General features: G+C 50.7%; 2 protein-coding genes across 2 annotated transcripts; both read left to right on the top strand.

Annotated features, from left to right (window-relative positions):
* The first annotated feature begins 453 nt into the window (after positions 1–453).
* On the top strand, positions 454–7,036 carry MRI1 (methylthioribose-1-phosphate isomerase 1). Its single transcript, XM_047776875.1, has 6 exons — positions 454–671; positions 750–988; positions 1,813–1,988; positions 3,326–3,502; positions 3,596–3,820; positions 6,810–7,036. The coding sequence occupies exons 1-6, from the start codon at positions 540–542 to the stop codon at positions 6,935–6,937; spliced, it is 1,077 nt and encodes a 358-aa protein (XP_047632831.1). The 5' UTR covers positions 454–539; the 3' UTR covers positions 6,938–7,036.
* A 2,099-nt stretch (positions 7,037–9,135) lies between these two features.
* On the top strand, positions 9,136–12,885 carry C4H19orf53 (chromosome 4 C19orf53 homolog). Its single transcript, XM_047776874.1, has 3 exons — positions 9,136–9,402; positions 9,480–9,535; positions 12,443–12,885. Exons 1-3 carry the CDS (start codon positions 9,306–9,308, stop codon positions 12,584–12,586), a joined length of 297 nt encoding a protein of 98 aa, XP_047632830.1. The 5' UTR covers positions 9,136–9,305; the 3' UTR covers positions 12,587–12,885.
* Positions 12,886–19,158: the final 6,273 nt, after the last annotated feature.

Below are 19,158 nucleotides of genomic sequence, written 5' to 3'. Positions count from 1 at the left end.
CTCCAGGCACTACCGGAGCTACAGCGGTGAACAAACCAGACACACAGCCTTCTTTGGGGCTGAAGTTCCAGTTGAACTAGTAATGCGCCCTGTCTCTCCAGAGGTGCTAGCTGCCCCAAGCCCGCAGGTATGGGAAGGTCTGAGGGCAGCAGTAAGAGTCCATTCAATCTTGTAACCCAGAGTTAGGATCTTGCTCTAAGTTGAGCCTGGCTGGAGGAGTCAGGCGCCTAACGGTGCCTACCTGGGACTTGGCGGTCTTGGTATAGCCAAACGCTAAACACAGAACCTGGCATGTAATAGTTGTCCCATAAGTAGCGGGACCTTTGGGATTCCAAGGGGGCAGCTAACTAGCCGGGCTTGGCGGGGAAGGTGGAGTAGGATTCCCCCATGTGGAGGGCGGGTCCCGGGAACCTACGGGATTGATGCGCGCACGCGCCTTCTTCCGGGGAGGCCTCGCCCCCACCGCGTGTTCCGGTCCCGCCCCTGGTGCGCCCAGGCTTCCAGATCCCCCGAGCTACTGTGAGCGCGGCGGCTACGCCATGACTTTGGAGGCGATCCGCTACTCGCGGGGCTCACTACAGATCCTTGACCAACTGCTGTTGCCCCAGCAGAGCCGCTATGAGGCGGTGGGCTCGGTTCGCCAGGCCTGGGAGGCCATACGCGCTATGAAGGTGGGGCCGCGCGGCGGGGCTCCGATGGGGGGGGGGGGCGTGCCTGCGGTCCCTGACACCCCCCATTCATACCACCAGGTGCGCGGCGCCCCAGCTATTGCGCTCGTGGGCTGTCTCAGCCTCGCCGTGGAGCTACAGGCGGGCGCTGGGGGACCCGGACTCTCCTCGCTCGTAGCCTTCGTGCGCGACGCACTGAGCTTTCTTGTCACCGCCCGGCCCACCGCCGTCAACATGGCCCGTGCCGCCCGTGACCTGACCGATGTTGCAGCCCAGGAGGCGGAGCGGGAGGGTGCCACCGAGGAGGCGGTCCGGGAGAGGTAGAGGGGCCCTGTGTGCCAGGCATTGCACTGACTGTGGGCTATTTCATTCTTTTTTTTTTCCTTCCCTCCCCAGCGACCCGTTTTACAGTTGGAGAAGTTGAGGCGGCAGGTTTCTTAGTCCAAAGTCACACAAGCAGGGCTGGAACTCAACACCTGCCAGCCTGGCTCCAAGGTCCTTGTCTGCTTTCCCTGAACTGGCCCAGCCCTATCTGCTCTTAGTGGCCCTTTCAAGCGCCACTTCGTTTTCCTGGTTTTTGCTTTTGAGGAATTTTACTTCCAGCCCTGGTCCTCTCCTTGCCCTCTTCCCACTCTTTCCCTCCGCATCTGCTACACAGATACTCTCCAAGTTCCTTAATCCCCTCCAGGCTGGCTCCTAACTCAGGGCCTTTTCACAGACACTGTTCCTGCAAGCCAGCTGTCCCTAGCTAATCTCCTCTCCTTGAGGTTTCAGGTTTCTGCCTTCCCCACCCCCACATAATACAGCTCTTACTCTCCTGCTCTCTGTCTCCTGATTCTGCTGCATTTTCCTGTGCTTGCTTTATTGTCTGCTCAACGTCTGCCTCCCCCACCCCTGTGTCAGCTCCACAGGAGCAGAGATTTTTGTCTTGTTCACTACTGTGTCCCTTGACACACAGAAGGTACTTGGTAAACATCTGTCATGAGAGCAAATGGAGCGACAGTTGGGTGGCTGACAAAAGGGTTCAGCCCCACGTCTGTGAGAAGCTTTCAGCAGGAGAGCTCCCTTAGAGCAGTGTTGGGCAGGGAGGTAAGACTGGTATGGGCCCTGAAGCCTGATGCTGAGAGCCCCTTGTCGGTCCCAGAGTGATCAGCTGGGCCGAGGACATGTTGGAAAAAGACCTCAGCGACAATCGGAGCATCGGGGACCTGGGAGCCCGCCACCTCCTAGAGCGGGCTGCGCCTCAGGGTGGCAAGGTGATCGTGCTGACCCACTGCAACACCGGTGCACTGGCCACTGCTGGCTATGGCACAGCCCTAGGTGAATGGGCATCCACAGGGATGGGGGAGGGCACTTTTGGGGTGTAAAAGAAAGAAACCCAAACCACTTTATATACCCCTAGAAATGTGAATTTATTAGTTCTTGTACAGAAATTGTCAGGGTGTTGGCTTCAGGTATGGCTGGATCCAGGGGCTCAAATAATAGCATCAGGATCCATCTGTCCCGAAGGTCTGCCCTCCTCCATGGTGGCATCATCCTCACTCCGCTGGCAGGCCAGGATTCAGATCATGAGGAAAAGGAGCAAGGGTTTCTATTCTCACAGTATCAGAAAAGTCTCCTTGTATCTCAAGGGCCCTGATGGAGTCATTTGCCCATCCAGGATCAATCTCTCCATAGGCCTAACCAGAGCCATGTGCCTAGAAAGTGGGTGGTATGTCCAAGAGGACTAAGGGGAAGGGCGTAGCACCCTAAAAAAAGATTAGGGTAGCTGTGACCAGGACTGGGGGGAATGGGTCCTAGAGTTCAAGGCAGCAGATACCACTTGATCCTAAATTCTACAGGTTTCCCTACCTGCCTACATCCCTCTCTTGTGCCTGGGGACTGAGGCCCTGATGGCAAGACATTCGTTCATTCATTCAACAAATATTTCTGCTTAAGGAAGGCTCATCTACTGTGTACCCCATCATTCATGCACAGATCCATTCCTTCAGTCACACAACATTTATTAAGCACTTACTGTGTGCGCCATCATTCACTCATGCATGTATTCCTGCATTCACTCAAACATTTATCAGGCACCTACTATGTGCCAAACACAGGTCTATCTAAGTAGATAAAATTTCTGCTGTCAGGAGCAGTAAAGTAGGAAGAACGGGCACAACAAGCAGGTCAGTAAATATGTATGGATGGGCAGTGATATCCAACTGTACAGCGCAGGGAACTGTGCCTAATCTCTTGAGATAGAACATGATGGGAGATATGAGAAAAAGCGTATATATATATATATATATATATATATATATATATATATATGTATGACTGGGTCACTTTACAATGAAAAAAATGCAAAATTGAAAAAACAATCAGTAACTCAATTTGTATGTACGATGTTTTCAGAGGTGGTAAGTGCTAAAGAGAAAGCAGGGGTTGGCGGTGTAGAGGTCACTATGTGAGATGGAGGAATCCGGGAAGACCTCATGGAGAAGGTGTTCTCTAAGCACACGTGTACCAGGCAGTGGGAACTGTACCAGCCACTGCAAAGACCCAGGGGTGGGACTGATGGGCCAGCCTTTGGAGAACCAAGCTCCTAACAATGACCACCCTGCCTACTGTCCCTTGGCATCTCATTCTGACCTCCTGGTGGGTGGGACCCCCAGGTGTTATCCGCTCACTGCACAGCCTAGGCCGTCTGGAGCATGCCTTCTGTACAGAGACCCGGCCCTACAACCAGGGAGCCCGGCTGACGGCCTTCGAACTGGTCTATGAGCACATCCCTGCCACCCTCATCACAGATAGCATGGCGGCAGCTGCCATGGCCCACAAGGGCGTGTCAGGTCAGCAGGTTGGGGCATGGGATGGGGGGGAGGCAGGGGCAGAGCTCCTAGGGTCCAGGACCAGGTCCTGATTCCCCACATCTCATTCCCCAGCCGTCGTTGTGGGAGCAGACCGTGTGGTTGCCAATGGCGACACAGCCAACAAGGTGGGCACCTACCAGCTAGCCATCGCCGCCAAGCACCATGGCATCCCCTTCTATGTGGCTGCCCCCAGCTCTTCTTGTGACCTCCGTCTGGAGTCAGGCCAAGAGATCATCATTGAGGAGCGTCCTGGCCAGGAGCTGACAGATGTCAATGGAGTCAGGATTGCAGCACCAGGTAAGTCATCCACTTGCAGGGGAGATACCACAGTGCCTTGGCACCTCTGTTTAGGCACCCTGACCCCTTCACAGGTGGCAGATGGCATTTGGAGCCTTTTGGAGCTTAATCTTATCCTCCAAGCCAATTTTTAGAGCAAAATCATCTTGGAGGTCAGATTCAAGGTCAGAAGGTACAACTAATAAGTGTTCCTGTTATGACTCAGATAGTTAAGAACCCAACTACTGTCCATGAAAATGTGGGTTCGATCCCTGGCTCCACTCAGTGGGTTAAGGATCCCGTGTGGCTGTGGCTGTGGTGTAGGCTGGCAGCTGCACCTCCAATTCATCCCACTAGCCCAAGAACGAGGCTGTATAAAGAAAAAAAAAGTTGGAAAACCTAGAGTGAATTGTTTTGCTATTCGTCACCTATGTTTTCTAACTTGAAGAGGAAATAGTATCACCTGGCCGGAGTTACCTTGCGGTGCATTGGGTAAAGGATCTGGCATTGTCACTGCAGTGGCTCAGATCGCTGCTGTGGTGTGGTTCCATCCCCGACTTAGGAATTTTCCATATGCCACCAGGCCTGGCCAAAAAAAAGAATAATATTCCCTAGTTAAGTGCATATGAATAGACAGATATTTCTCAGCTTCCCCACCCAAGCAGCTAGGTTGCCTAAAATTCTCTCATCACTAAGAATCTCAGTGTTCTTGTCTGTAAGTGAGCTGGTGTTATATGACCTACCTCACACTCCCCAGGGCATCTAGTGAATTAACCCACATGATATAGAGAACAGTGTCTGGCCCTTAGTTAGTGCTCATTAAATATTAACAAGTATGATGGAAAAACTTTTTATAAAAGGGCCAGTTAAAACCCCTAAGCACTGCAAATACTACGAAACTGCTACCCCACAGTCCAAATATGGAATAAAAATAATAATTTACAACTAAGCAGAAGGAAGGCCTAATGTTCTATTGTTTTTTTAGGGAAGCATCTGGGACATATGGAAGTTCCCAAGCTAAGGGTCCAATCGGAGCTGCAGCTGCCGGCCTGCACCACAGCCACAGCAATATGGGATCTGAGCCACATCTGCAGTCTATACCAAAGTTCACAGCAATGCTGGATCCCTGCCCCAATGATCGAAGCCAGGGATCAAACCCACATACTTATGGATACTAGTTGGGTTTATTGCCAGAGCCACAACAGGAACTCCTTCCAGGTTTTTAAAAACAGATTCAGGAGTTCCCGTCGTGGCGCAGTGGTTAACGAATCCGACTAGGAACCATGAGGTTGCTGGTTCGGTCCCTGCCCTTGCTCAGTGGGTTAACGATCCGGCGTTGCCGTGAGCTGTGGTGTAGGTTGCAGACGCGGCTCGGATCCCACGTTGCTGTGGCTCTGGCGTAGGCCGGTGGCTACAGCTCCGATTCAACCCCTAGCCTGGGAACCTCCATATGCCGCGGGAGCAGCCCAAGAAATAGCAACAACAACAACAAAAAGAGACAAAAGACAAAAAAAAACAGATTCATTCATGCTAGGAAAAAAAAAAAAGAGTTTTTTTCCTCATTTTCTTGGTGCCTCTGCTTTCCTGAAGGCCTAATTAGCACTAGTCGAAATCCATAAGACCATAGAAAGCAGAGCTGATAAGCTCTTCTGCCCCCCTCCCCACCTCACCCCCAGAAATAAAGCTACCTAACATGGAGACCCTGATACTTTGGCCGGTGGTCACAGGAATGCAGACCCCAAAGGAATACCTCTTCTGATTTTTCCAAAAGAAGCCTTACTTTTTTTAATATATATGAAAACTCCCATATTTTGAAAGCTGGCAGGTAATTCAGTTGTCTTTAAAAACCATGAGCTAGGAGTTTCCACTGTGGCTCAGAGGATTAAGGATCTGATGTCTCTGTGAGGATGTGGGTTTGATCCCTTGCCTTGCTCAGTGGGTTAAGAATCTGGCTTTGCCACAAGCTGTGGCATAGGTTGCAGATGTGGCTCAGTTTTGGTGTTACGCAGGCTGTGGTGTAGGCTGCAGCTGCAGCTTCGATTTGATCCCTAGCCTGGGAACTTCCATATGCCACGGGTGCGCAGATAAAAAGAGAAATTAATTTAAAAAGATCATGAGCCAGAGAGCACAGTTACAAGCCACCGGTTTGCCGCCTTTTGTGTGCAGTGTTGTTATTCATTCAGCAAATGAGCACCTGACCAATGCCAAATGCCATGCTAGGTGCCAGGGATACAGGAATGAAAAAAGACACAAAAGTCCCTGCCCTCAGGGAGCTGACAGTTCAATGGGGAGACAGACAACAAACACGATAAATACCAAAATTACAGTGTATGTTAGAAGAGGGTAAAGTCTGAGGAGAAATAAACAAGACAAGGGAGGGTATGGGAAGTGTCTGTGCAGGGCTTGGGTCAGACAGGATGACCAGAGAAGTTCTCACTGAGAAGGTGACATTTGAGCAAAGACCTGAAGGAAATGAAACATCAAGTGGTGTGTATCTGAGGGAAGGCATCCAGGCAGAGGGCACCGCTCTTCCAAAGGCCCTGGGGTGGCACAAGTGGGGTGGATGTATATAAGCCTTTAAAGCCTTCTTGGGGAGTTCCTGTCATGGCTCAGTGGTTAACAAACCCAACTAGTATCCATGAGGACTCAGGTTTGATCCCTGGCCTCGCTTAGTGGGTTCAGGATCCGGCATTGCCATGAGCTGTAGTGTAGGTTGGCGGCTACAGCTCCGATTGGACCCCTAGCCTGGGAATCTCCACAAAAATTAAAAAAAAAAAAAATTTAATAAAGCCTTCTTAGAGAGGACCAATCCAGGAATAGTTGCAGGGCCGGGGAGCTCAACTCATTTCTGGGTGCCAAAACTCTCACCTTTGTGCAGTTCTGAGTGGGGATCCCCAGATTCTCCAGTATTCCCCAATCCCAAGAACCACTGTGGGAAAAACAGGTGACATACTTTGAGAATGTTTACTGAACCGAACACCTGCCTCCTTGCCTCCCCTCTCCCCTGCAGGAATAGGAGTTTGGAACCCTGCCTTCGATGTCACCCCACATGACCTCATCACTGGCGGCATCATCACAGAACTAGGCGTCTTTGCCCCCAAGGAGCTCCGGGCAGCCCTAAGTGCCACGGTCCCCTAAGTGAAAGACCCTAGATGGACCCCAGAAGTAACCAACCTAGCTCTCCATATCCTGCCCCATTATTTTTATAATAAACTGAACTGAATGGCTTGCCCAAAAGCTGACCTTCTTCCCCGCGGCCACAATTCTTCCCAGAGAAGGGAAAGCAGACAGGGCCTTTGCATAGCTCTTAAGAGCCTAGCAGCCGGAACAAGCCTGCCTGAGGTCATATACCAGTTTCACTTTTTCTGCTGTGTGATGTTGGCCAAGTCACTTCACCGCTCCATGCTTTGTTTTCCTCATTTATAAAATGGAGACAATACTCCTATGTTGCTCTCAGGACTGGAATCAGGGTGATACCTCAGGTGCAAAATCTCAAGGAGGCTCATTAATCAAGACAAATAAGAGCTTCATGCATTATTTTTGAAAAATCAAAATTAATGCAAAATAAATCCATGATGCTGGAGTTCTCTATTGGCCCAGTAGGTTAAGGATCCAGCATTGTCCCTGCAAAGACTTTCATCACTGCTGTGGCATGGGTTCAATCCTTGGCTCAGGGACTTCCACATGGTATGGCCAAAAAAAAAAATGCATATGAACAAAATACCAAGATATTGAACAGAATGAAAGTGACTTTGCATATCCCGACCTTAATCCCCTCATTCCCTATACCAGTCCTCATCCCAGTGAAACTTTATTTACAACATGAGGCAGCCAGTCCACAGGTTGTAGTTGGATTATTTTATTTATCTATTTATCTATGTATATTGTTTTGCCACCCCTGCAGCATATGGAAGTTCCCAGGCCAGGGATCCAATCCGAGCTCGAACTAAGACCTATCCCACAGCTGCAGCAACTCAGGATCCTTAACTCACTATGTCCAGGCCAGGGATGGAAGCAGGGCCTCCACAGAGACAAGCCACATCATTAACCCACTGCCCCATGGCAGGAATCCCTGATTTTTTTTAATATTAAAATATTTTTAGGGGGAGTTCCCGTCGTGGCGCAGTGGTTAATGAATCCGACTAGGAACCATGAGGTTGCGGGTTCGATCCCTGGCCTTGCTCAGTGGGTTAACGATCCGGCGTTGCCGTGAGCTGTGGTGTAGGTCACAGACGCGGCTCAGATCCCGCGTTGCTGTGGCTCTGGCGTAGGCTGGCAGCTACAGCTCCGATTAGACCCCTAGCCTGGGAACCTCCATATGCCGCGGGAGCGGCCCAAGAAATAGCAAAAAGACAAAAAAAATATATTTTTAGGAGTCCCCATTGTGGCTCAGTGGATACCCGACTAGTATCTGGAGGATGTGGGTTTGATCCCTGGCCTTGCTCAGTGGGTTAAGGATCTGGCATTGCCGCAGGCTGTGGTGTAGGTCACAGACGCAGCTTGATTTCTGTTTTGCTATGGCTTAGGCCGGCAGCTGCAGCTCTGATTTGACACCTAGCCTGGGAACTTCCATGTGCCGCAGGTGCAGCCCTAGGAAGAAAATATATATTTTTTATCTTTTAAAAATATATATATTTTAATGTTAAAAATGTTTTTAGTCACTTAGGATGGAGCATGATGATGCGAGAAAAAAGAATGTATACTTGCCGCCAGAGTGGCCCAAGAAATAGCAACAACAACAACAACAAAAAGACAAAAAAAAAAAGAATGTATACATATATGTGTGACTGGCTCACCTTGCTGTACAGTAGAAAATTGACAGAACACTGTAAACCAGCTATAATGGAAAAAATAAAAATCATTATAAAAATTTAAAATATATATATTTTGGAGTTCCTGTCATGGCGCAGTGGTTAACGAACCTGAGTAGGAACCATGAGGTTGCAGGTTCAATCCCTGGCCTTCCTCAGTGGGTTAAGGATCCGGCATTGCTGTGAGCTGTGGTGTAGGTCGCAGAGGGGGCTCGGATCCTGCGTTGCTGTGGCTCTGGCATAGGCCAGCAGCTGTAGCTCCCATTTGACCCTAGCCTGGGAACCTCCGTGTGCGGTGGGTGCAGCCCTAAAAAAAAAAAAGCAAAAATATATATAATTTTTTTTTAATCTCCATTACTGAAGTTTGGGAAACCTTAAATTTTACACCAGAGTGCTTCACTTGTCTCCCCTTAGGACCTAGATTTAGTTTTATGTATAAAGAGCATAAAATAGTGTAAGTTTTGCAAAACAAATAAGTACCCAGTAAGTGTTAGCTTATCACTATAACCTTTACTTTTTTGCAAAGCCCAGGCTATGATCATCTACTTAACCAATCTGGGTAGCTGTCCCTTTAATTCTTTGCCACATAATGTCCCATGAGCTATTGCACCTCCCATCCCACTGTATCCCATCGTGCCCTGCGCCTTCCGGCTGCGACTGCTCACGGCCCCGCCTATTCCGGTTCGTGACTGATAATGGCGCAGGGGCAGCGCAAATTCCAAGCGCAGAAGCCGGCGAAGAGCAAGACGGCTGCGGCGGCCTCGGAGCGGAACCGGGGGCCAAGGAAGGGCGGTGAGGAACGGGCTGGGGGCTGAGGGGGGAGGTGGATCCCGGAATTTCCAGCCTTATGAAAGCGCATCCTTCCCCAGGTCGCGTAATCGCACCCAAGAAGGCACGCATCGTGCAGCAGCAGAAGCTTAAGAAGGTGAGCGCGGGCTTGCGAGGGGCTGAGGGTGGAGAATACCCAGTGCTGTGAGCCTCAGTTTCCTTCCAGGTGCAGTACGTACGGAAAAATTATCTACCAATCAACGGGCCTTCTAAAGTAAGGACAGTCGCGCAAAAACTGTTCAACTTAGGTTAGCTGCTTTCGCAGTTTGAGTTCTTTCGTTCGTTCCCTGTTACTGTCCTCTTTAATAGATATCGAGAGGAAAGGCAGCCTGGGACACGAGTTGGAAAAAAAAAAAAACCAGCTTTGCAGGAAGGCAGTGCTGGGTGCACATCGAGGGTCCGTTGACAGCCATTATTTCTTTACCTTGAGCCTCTTACCTGTGAAATGGTCATAGTGGTAGCACTTTTCTTATAGGGATTCATTGCCATAGGATACCAGTAAACCTCTGAGAAGAGCACAGGGCTGTTTTGGGGAGTGTTTTTTGTTTGTTTTGTTTTGTTTTTTGCAGCATATGGAAGTTCCCAGACTAGGGGTAGAATCTGAGCTGCCACTGCAGCCTACGCCACAACCACAGCAGCAGAAGATCCCACCGGCATCTGCAACCTATACCACAGCGCAGGCAATGCCGGATCCTTAAGCCACTGAATGAGGCCAGGGATCAAACCCCAGTCTTCATGGATCCTAGTTGGGTTCGTTTCCATTGAGCCACAATGGGAACTCCCAATAAACATCATTTTTGTGATTGTTTTCTCTCTCTCTCTCTCTTTTTTTTTTTTTCTTTTTAGGAAGTTCCCAGGCTAGAGGTCTAATCAGAGCTACAGCTGCCAGCCTCAGCCACAGCAATACACAATCAGAGCCGCATCTGCAACCTACACCATGGCTCATGGCAGCACTGGAACCCTAACCCACTGAGCGAGGTCAGGGATCGAACCTGCATCCTCACGGATCCTAGGTGGGTTCATTAACCTCCGAGCCGCAAAGGGAACTCCCCCCTGGTTGTCTTTAAATGTTTTTGTTTGTTTGTTTATAGGTGGATAGGGTTGATCTTATAAAGTTACAAAGAGAAGTTACATAGAGATCTGGTGGAATCAGATCTGAATTTGAATCACACTCCACACACTAGTGCAATAGTCTTGAGAAAATTGTTTATATTTGTGAAATAGTCCCCAGAGCCTCAGTTTTCTTAGACCTGGTACCCAGCACCCTGCTCACCTCCATCTGGCAGCCAGTGGGGGGAGGTGTCTCTTGGGCATCTCGAATTCAGTATATCAAAACCAGGCTCCTGGGTAGAGGGAGGGAGTGGGATGGACTGGGAGTCTGGGGTTAATAGATGCAAACTGTTGCATTTGGAATGGATAAACAATGAGATCTGCTCTATATCACAGGCAACTATATCTAGTCACTTGTGATGGAACATGACCAAAGATAATGTGAAAAAAAGAATGTGTGTACATATGTATGACTGGGTCACTTTGCTGTATTGTAGAAATTGACAGAATACTGTAAATCAGCTATAATGGAAAAAATAAAAAGCATATATAAAAAATTAAAAAGACTATCACAAAAATAAAGGCAATCACATGGGGGAAAAAAACAACAAAAAACAGGCTCCTGATCCTACCCCCCCCCCCCCCCCCCCCCCCCGCCTCTGCTCCCTACCCACACTGATCCTGCTACAGTCTCCCCTTAGAGATACTTGGGCTTCCTCCCTTTCTCTCACATCCAGGTTGGATCTCATCCTTTTTGCCTCCAGGATTAATCTAGAATCCACCTACTTCCCACCTCCCTGACCCCACCCACCCACCCAGCATAGTCCCACCTAGACCAGGGCAGTTACATCCTTCCAGATCTCCTGCCCCTGCCACTCCCCATAGCTGCCAGAGGGCGCCTGTGACAACCTGAAACGGGAAAGTGCTTTCCCCTCTGCTCACAACACTCCATGGCTCCTACCTCATGCAGGAAGAGCCCAAGTTCTTCTCCCTGAGACCCACAGAACTGGGCACGCTCTACTCCTGTCTTTTCCTTGCCCTCACCTCCTCTCTATCTCTCCCTTGCTCCCTCCCTCCAGCCTCACTAGCCCTGTAACTGCTCCTTGTCCCACCTCAGAACTTATGCACCAGCTGTTTTCTCTGCCCAGGTTCTTCCAGAAATCCATACGGCTTATTCCAAGTCACATCTGAGCTGCTGCCCCTGATGGCAGCCCCACAGCTCCACCCTTCAGTCATTATCCTGTGCTTTCATTTCTCCAGAACAGCACTACCATCTGTCATCATTTAACAGTTTACCAGAGTGTGTCACTGACATTTATGTGGTTCCCCACACACACACTGAATGTCACTTCCATGAGGGCAGAGATGTTTCTGTGTCTTTTCTGTTGCGTTCCCTGCACCTAGGCATGTGGTGACAGTCAAAGCAGTCATAGTCATTGGAATTCATTGGCAGGGCAAAGGAGCAGTTGAGGTAATATGATTATAAACTACCAGTTTTGGAACCAATGACTTGGATGCTGATTCCTGCGCTTTTACCTGCTCACGCCCCAGTCTCTCAGAGCCCCAGTTCACCATTTGCAAAGCAGAGATGACAGGACAAGAGAGGGCTGCTGACCTGGAGGCTGAGGCATGCTGGATTCCAGTCTGCCATCATTCACGTGGTTTGGGAACCCTAGGCAAGGGCCTCCTCGCTGCAGGTGCCTCAGTTTCACCATCTGTAAAATGGGCATGGGCAGAGGTTTAAGAAGCTGAGGTCCAGAAGTGAGAAGTTTTCCTGTGTGCAGTGTTCCCAGGGAGTACAGGGCAGAAGCAGGACTTAACCCCAACCCACCAGACTCTCCGGTGCTGTGTCGGGGGAGTTGCTGATCCAGCCCCCTGCAGCAGGCAGGCCAGGCCCTCCCCCGCCACCCCCACTTCAGGTCCCAGTCTGATGGCACTATGGTTCCTCCCTCAGAACCTGGAAGTCGGGATCCGGAAGAAGATTGAACATGACGTGGTGATGAAAGCCAGCACCAGTCTGCCCAAGAAGCTGGCGCTGTTGAAGGCCCCCACCAAGAAGAAGGCAGCAGCCGCCTCCTCCACCAAGACACCTTCCTAGCTAGCACATGGCTCAACAGAGGCCATCACCTCAGCCACCCGCTCCAGGCTCAGACCTGGGCAGATGACACCATGAGGAAAAGGGGCCATGCTCCCCAGAGCCTTGGGTAGCACCTTGAACTTACGGGGGGTCTCGCCTATGAGCAGGTGATCATCAGGTCCAAAGTACGCCTCCCAGGGTGCTGAGAACTCACTGAAGGCCAAGGCTGCAAGAGGGCCCTCACCAACTTCTTGCGTACCCCCCCCCATGTCCTGTCTCCACTGGTTTAACCTGGAGCAATAAACCTGACTTTGTCATTCCTCCTGGGTCACATGCTCCTGTGAGCTGGCTGCACTGGGGCCGGGGTGCCCCACCAACCAACCAGGTCAGCCCCAGCAGTTTCTAAGGGAGATGAGCCTCTTGCCCCAGGGAAGGACAAATGGGCTTCTGCACCTCCAGCTGGAAGCTGGGAGAGTCTTTTCTTCCCTCTCTCCTTGGGTGACTCACCTGCACACCCTTCATGGATATGCCCAGGTCACCCCCCCTGCCGAGGACAAGCCAGGCAGCCTAAGGAGCCACTGTCCCATCCGCAGGATGGGTACTGACACCACTTAGTAGAGTCAGAACGCTGATTAAACTGGAATGTGCTTATAAACTTCTCAGTGCCGTCTTGATCTTGAAAAAAGTCTTAACAGCAAGTATTTACATAGCTCGGCCTATGGTCCCAGCTCTGCTCTGGTGTTTTCCACACGTCACCTCACTCCTCTGGACGCCCAGGTCAGATCACATCATTAACATTCCAGAATAGGAGCTCCTGTCGTTCGGTGGTTAACGAATCCGACTAGAAACCATGAGGTTGCGGGTTCGGTCCCTGCCCTTGCTCAGTGGGTTAACGATCCGGCGTTGCTGTGAGCTGTGGTGTAGGTCGCAGGTGCAGCTTGGATTTCGAGTTGTTGTGGCGGTGGCGTAGGCCCATGGCTACAGCTCTGATTAGACCTCTAGCCTAGGAACCTCCATATGTGGCAAATGTGGCCTTAGAAAAGAAAAAAATTCCAGAACAGGGACTTGAACCATCCAGTCCTGAGCATTTGCTCTCAGCTGCCTCTCCGCCCCCACCACCACCATCCTTTTTTTTTTTTTTTTTTTTAAAGGGCTTTTATGGGCATATAGAGGTTCCCAGACTAGGGGTCTAATTGGAGCTACAGCTGCCGGCCTACACCACAGCCACAGCAACGTGGGATCCAAGCCACGTCAGCAACCCACATCACAGCTCATGGCAATGCCGGATCCTTAACCCACTGAGCGAGGCTAGGGATGGAACCCATGTCCACGTGGATATGGTTGGATTTGTTACTGCCGAGCCTCAGTGGGAGCTCCCATCCACTGCCTGTCTTAACAGACCAAGCTTCTGTCCTGTTCCATCCTGGGCTCCACCTCCCGTGAGTCATCTGCTGTGCCTGTAGAGTCTACTGGGAGCTCTGGTCTGAGGACCTACCTCCGATTGGGGGCGGGGAGCAGGTCACAGCTCAAGGGACCAAGCAGGCTAGAGTCTGAGTGATGCTAAGCCTCTGTCTGACGGGAGGTGGGTGTGTGGTGGCTGCTCCCCCGAGGCGGGTGACTGATCCCCAGGTGGCCCATCCTTCCTTGGCCTGGTCCCACACAGTGGTGTTCAAAAATTTTTGAACCACCAACACTTTCCTGAAAAGCAGGGCCCAGCTACTGTGGGAACTCAGTGAGTTCAGCCTGGAGCTACCATGTGACCCAACCATCCCCTCCCAGGCACACAGGCCCGCGGATCAAACGCAGACTCAACACCCACACGTTTCCCCTGGTGCTGGTCACAGTCTTCCACTGATAGCAACAACCCATACATCCAAAATGTGACTAGATAAACAAAATGTAGTTTATCTACACAGCAGAATATAATTCGGCCATAAAACAAAAGGAAGCCCTGATACAGGCTATATCATGAGCAAACCTCGAAAACATTCCAAAAGAAGCCAGACACAAAAGGCCACACAATGTGTGATTCCATTTACGTGAAATGTCTGGAAGAGGCGAATCCTTAGAGACTGGTTCTCTATGGGGTGCCAGGGACTGGGGGGGAGGGGAATGGGGAGTGACAGCTAATGGGTATGGGGTTGTCTTTGGGGGTGATAAGGTTTCACAGCTAGATAGAGGTGATGGTTGCAAACATGAATGTACTAAATGCCACTAAATCATATGTTTCTTCTAAATGATGAATTTTCCCTGTGAGTTTTAACCACCAGAAAAAAGGCGGGCAGGGTAATTTCACACACACACACACACACACACACACAAATGCTCATTTACATCTCAAAAAATCAGGAATTGTGGCAGCAGAGCCCTAATTTGACAGCCAGACTTCACAGTTTGAAGTTGCCTGGGGCCCAGCACTCAGGGTTTCTGTGGGGGAGGAGGGGGCTGGGGGGTGCGGCACAGCTTGGCTGCCCCTTGGTTCTGTGACACACACCCCCACCCCCGTACACCCTTCCTTGAGCCTCACCTTTGGGACCTGGAACCTCCTGGGCCCTGCTGCTTTCTGCCCACCTCACAGTCATTTCTCCCCTAAACAGGCAGCGAGTGACTTCTGCCCGTTGATGTGGAGTCACTTCGCACAGTGGGCATTTATTGTGTGCCTGCTGCCTGCCAACCTCTGGGCTAGGTAGAGCCAAGAACTGACATTCTAGTGGGGAGAACAGAAAACATCAGCCCCAGGACACCCGCTCCAGACCCTCCCCTCCCCCCTGTCCTGCTCCTGGCCTTTTGCACCTCCTGTTCCTCCCCCCTCTCAGATGTCACCTCGGAGAACTCCTCTCTAGCCCCTGCTCCTGGAAGTGGTCACTCTGTGCCACTCTGGTCCGTTTTTTGCTTTGCATCTTTGTTGCCTCTCCAGCACCTAAAACAGCAAGCAGTAGTTGCTCCATGAGCAGGTGTTTGTTCAAGGAAGGAATTGTTTCTTCTTTCTTCATGGAACATTCTGCGTCTCAGTGAATCAGTTCTGACCACTCAAACATCATCTCTAACAACACACCCTTCCGGTTAGCTGATTCATAACTTCGTCTTTGAACTATTTTACAGCCCCCTGAATTGTAAGCAACTGATAGCAACACAAAACCACTCTTATCGGATCCTTCCGGCCCATCTAGAAAGGTTCCGTTGACAACCCTCCTCCCCTGTGGAAAAACCAATTTGCCTCCATTCGCACATTTATTTACTCTTATTTACTCGAATAGTCTCATCTGTTGTAAAAGTGCTCGTTTTCCAGACTCTCTTTTGAAACTCGGATAACACCTGCCTGGTTCCCACAAGAGTTCAATTAAAACATCTTAACACGCGTTCATCTGTATTTGTCTGTGAGAGTCCTGACTGCACCCGCTTTTGAAAATTATCTTTTAACCTTTCTATCTGCAATTTCCTCAAGGGGAGGGCTAGGACCAGCTGGGCTCTGGGTGCCAGCTGGTGCTTCACTCTGCCACCAGGAGGCGCCTCAAACCCAGGCCAAGCCCACTGCGGAGGTCAGCACCCCGGGGCGGGCCAAGGACTCCTGTAAACTGTAAACTGGCTCCCTTTGTCCCTCTGAGGCCAGTCCCTTTGAGGGGGACCCCAGGGGTGAGGAACAGCATTCAGGCATGACAGGTATGAGATCTGGAATGTCAACCCACCTGTTCCTTCCTCACCCCACTCCTTCAGCCTCCCTAAACAGCTTCGTTTTTACCCCTGTCACTGCCCTGGGTGAGTTTTCCCTCCCAGGTTGGGGCCTTCCACCTGCCCACAAATCTCCCCTTGTGCTGCAGACTTTGGGAAATCGCTCCATCTCTTGTTCTCTTTAGCCACACCCTCTCTGAGCCTCAGTTTCCCCATCTGTTAAATGGGGACCTTCATGCCCCTCCCTCAGTGTGGAAAGCTGAGCAGTCTGAAGGCTGTGACAGCTGCCTTTGTGTCCTGGGTGAGGAGGGAAGCCCAGTTCCAGCCACTCGGCTGGCTGGCCTCCCCCCTAGCCTGTTCCCCACGCCCCGCCAGGGCTAGGACATTCATTAATGTGGCTTTTCAGACACAATTATTCCTGCTCGAGCCTTTTCCTCTCCTTCCCCCTCTGCCCGGAATGCCCATTTTTCCTGGCAGGGTCCTGACACTCTGCCCATGAACTTGTGTTCCACAAGGGAAGAAAAGAAACATAAGAAACAAATCTTGCCAGCTGGGCAGGCCAGAGGGGCTGTGTCGGGACCAGGAAGCGAAACTGCCCCGGCTGGTTTCCTGCCTGAGTCAACAGGGGCATTGAGGTGCTGCAGGGGGCTAGCAGAGGGTGGCCACAGAGCCGAGAGCTGTGTCCTCCATCATGTGAGTCTCCAGGGTCTCCCCGTTTCCCGTGGGTCTCAAGGAAACATGGGTTTGGGGTCAGGAGCTGTGGATGCCTAGACAGTGAGCTCATGGCGGCGGGCCGGATAAATGTGGTTCCATTTCCCTGAAGCTCAAACTGGCTGCACTGGGCAGCGAGGACTTGTGGGGTAGCTGGAATCCCCCTCTCAACCTCTCTTTCTTAAAAGGACTGTTATGAGGAGGGCAGACTTGAAATAGGCCTGGAGGCTTCATCCTGGAGGCACCCCCATTTTCCCAGGGGGTTGACTTCTCACATTCTCCAGAGATCACTGTGTGGCCTTGGGCAACTCTCTGACCCTCTCTGGACCTCATTCCCCTCCTCTGTAAAATCTGGGGATCTGAATAGAATCTTGGTATTTCCCAAACTTCACATTTGATCCCCAGCCAACGTGACAAGACCAGCCTGCCCACCAGGGCTTGAATGCCGGCCCTACCCTCTCCCGCCCTGGACCTTGGTAAAGTCATCTGACTTTTCTGTGCCTCAGTTTTCTCATCCATGATATGAGGATGATGACAATATTAGTATCTACTGTTAGAGAATAAAAGAAAACAGCCTCACTATGTGATGACCCATTCTCTGTTTCTCCTAAACACCCTCTGTTCCACCGGCCTGGAGTGCCTTCTCTGCTTCACCATCTCAGGACACCCACTGAAGCATCCTCAGGGATAAGGACCAGGCACATACTAGATGCTCAAGGAGCCCACCTGGAAAAGCCAGACCCTGGGTCCTGTTTGCCAGAAAAACACCTGCAAGACTTGTTTTGCTGAAATTCTCCCTCCACCCATTCCTCCTTCCCCATAAGTTTATCTTTGCTTCAAATCCTTGCAAGAAAGGCACACTCTAGGGAGTTCCTGTTGTGGCTCAGCTGGTTAAGAACCTGACTAGTATCCATGAGGATGAGGGTTCCATCTCTTGCCTCACTCAGTGGGTTAAGGATCCTGCGTTGCTGCAAGCTGCCGTGTAGTTTGCAAATGCAGCTCAGATCCTGGCTCGTGTTGCTGTGGCTGTAGTGTAGGTCCTCAGCTGCCGCTGCTCCAATTCAACCCCTAACAGGAACTTCCACATGCCGCAGATGTGGCCCTAAAAAACAAAGAAAGAAAAGTAAAGAAAGGACAAGTTCTAATAGGTCTCAAGTTTCCCAGTCTGGGTGAGCTTAGGCAAAGACTCCACCTCTCTAAGCCTCAGTTCCTCATCTGAGAAATGGAGACAACCATCCCCATTTTTCTTTCTATCTCTTTGTCTTTTCTAGGGCTGCACCCGCAACATATGGAGGTTCCCTGGCTAGGGGTCTAGAGCTGTTGCCACCGGCCGACGCCACAGTCACAGCAACACCAGATCCCAGCTGCATCTTCGACCTACACCACAGCTCACAGCAACACCGGATCCTTAACCCACTGAGCAAGGCCAGGGATCGAACCAGAAACCTCATGTCTCCTAGTTGGATTTGTTTCTGCTGTGCCACAATGGGAACTCAAAAAATAAAAATTCTTTTTTTTTTTTTTTGTCTTTTTGCTATTTCTTTGGGCTGCTCTCTCGGCATATGGAGGTTCCCAGGCTAGGGGTCAAATCGGAGCTGTAGCCACTGGCCTACGCCAGAGCCACAGCAACGCGGGATCCGAGGCCCCTCTGCAACCTACACCACAGCTCACTGCAACGCCGGATCGTTAACCCACTGAGCAAGGGCAGGGACAGAACCTGCAACCTCACGGTTCCTAGTCGGATTTGTTAACCACTGCACCACGACGGGAACTCCGAAAAATAAAAATTCTTAATGAGATATTTTGCCTTCTTTTGTGCCTACTATGTCTCCAAAATCCAATGTGTTTTAATTTACATTTATAGCAGAGCCCAATTCAGGTCAGCCCCATTTCAAGGACTCAAAGACCACTTGTAGCCAGTGGTGACCATACTGGACAGTGCAGGTGGGAGGGAGTTGGGAACTGGCCAGAAAGTGCAGCTGTGAAACTGGAAATTCCTGGAAGGAAAAAGCCAGATTTTCCATATGGGGTGGGACAGGGGGTGGCAATCAGGCCACTTGAGTTTTTCCTGCTCTGTAGACATTTCAGTGGAATGGGAGCAAAGCTGGAGTTGGTTCAGTCAATAATTTATATATAGATTGACTGCTCTATGGCCGGAGCTGATCAGGTGATAGCGGTAAAGCAGTGCACCAATTAGACAAACTACGGCCTCT

The sequence above is a fragment of the Phacochoerus africanus genome, chromosome 4 (assembly GCF_016906955.1).
Source record: "Phacochoerus africanus isolate WHEZ1 chromosome 4, ROS_Pafr_v1, whole genome shotgun sequence".
In the NCBI taxonomy this organism is placed as follows: domain Eukaryota; kingdom Metazoa; phylum Chordata; class Mammalia; order Artiodactyla; family Suidae; genus Phacochoerus; species Phacochoerus africanus.
This window is presented reverse-complemented; position numbering and strand designations above follow the sequence as displayed.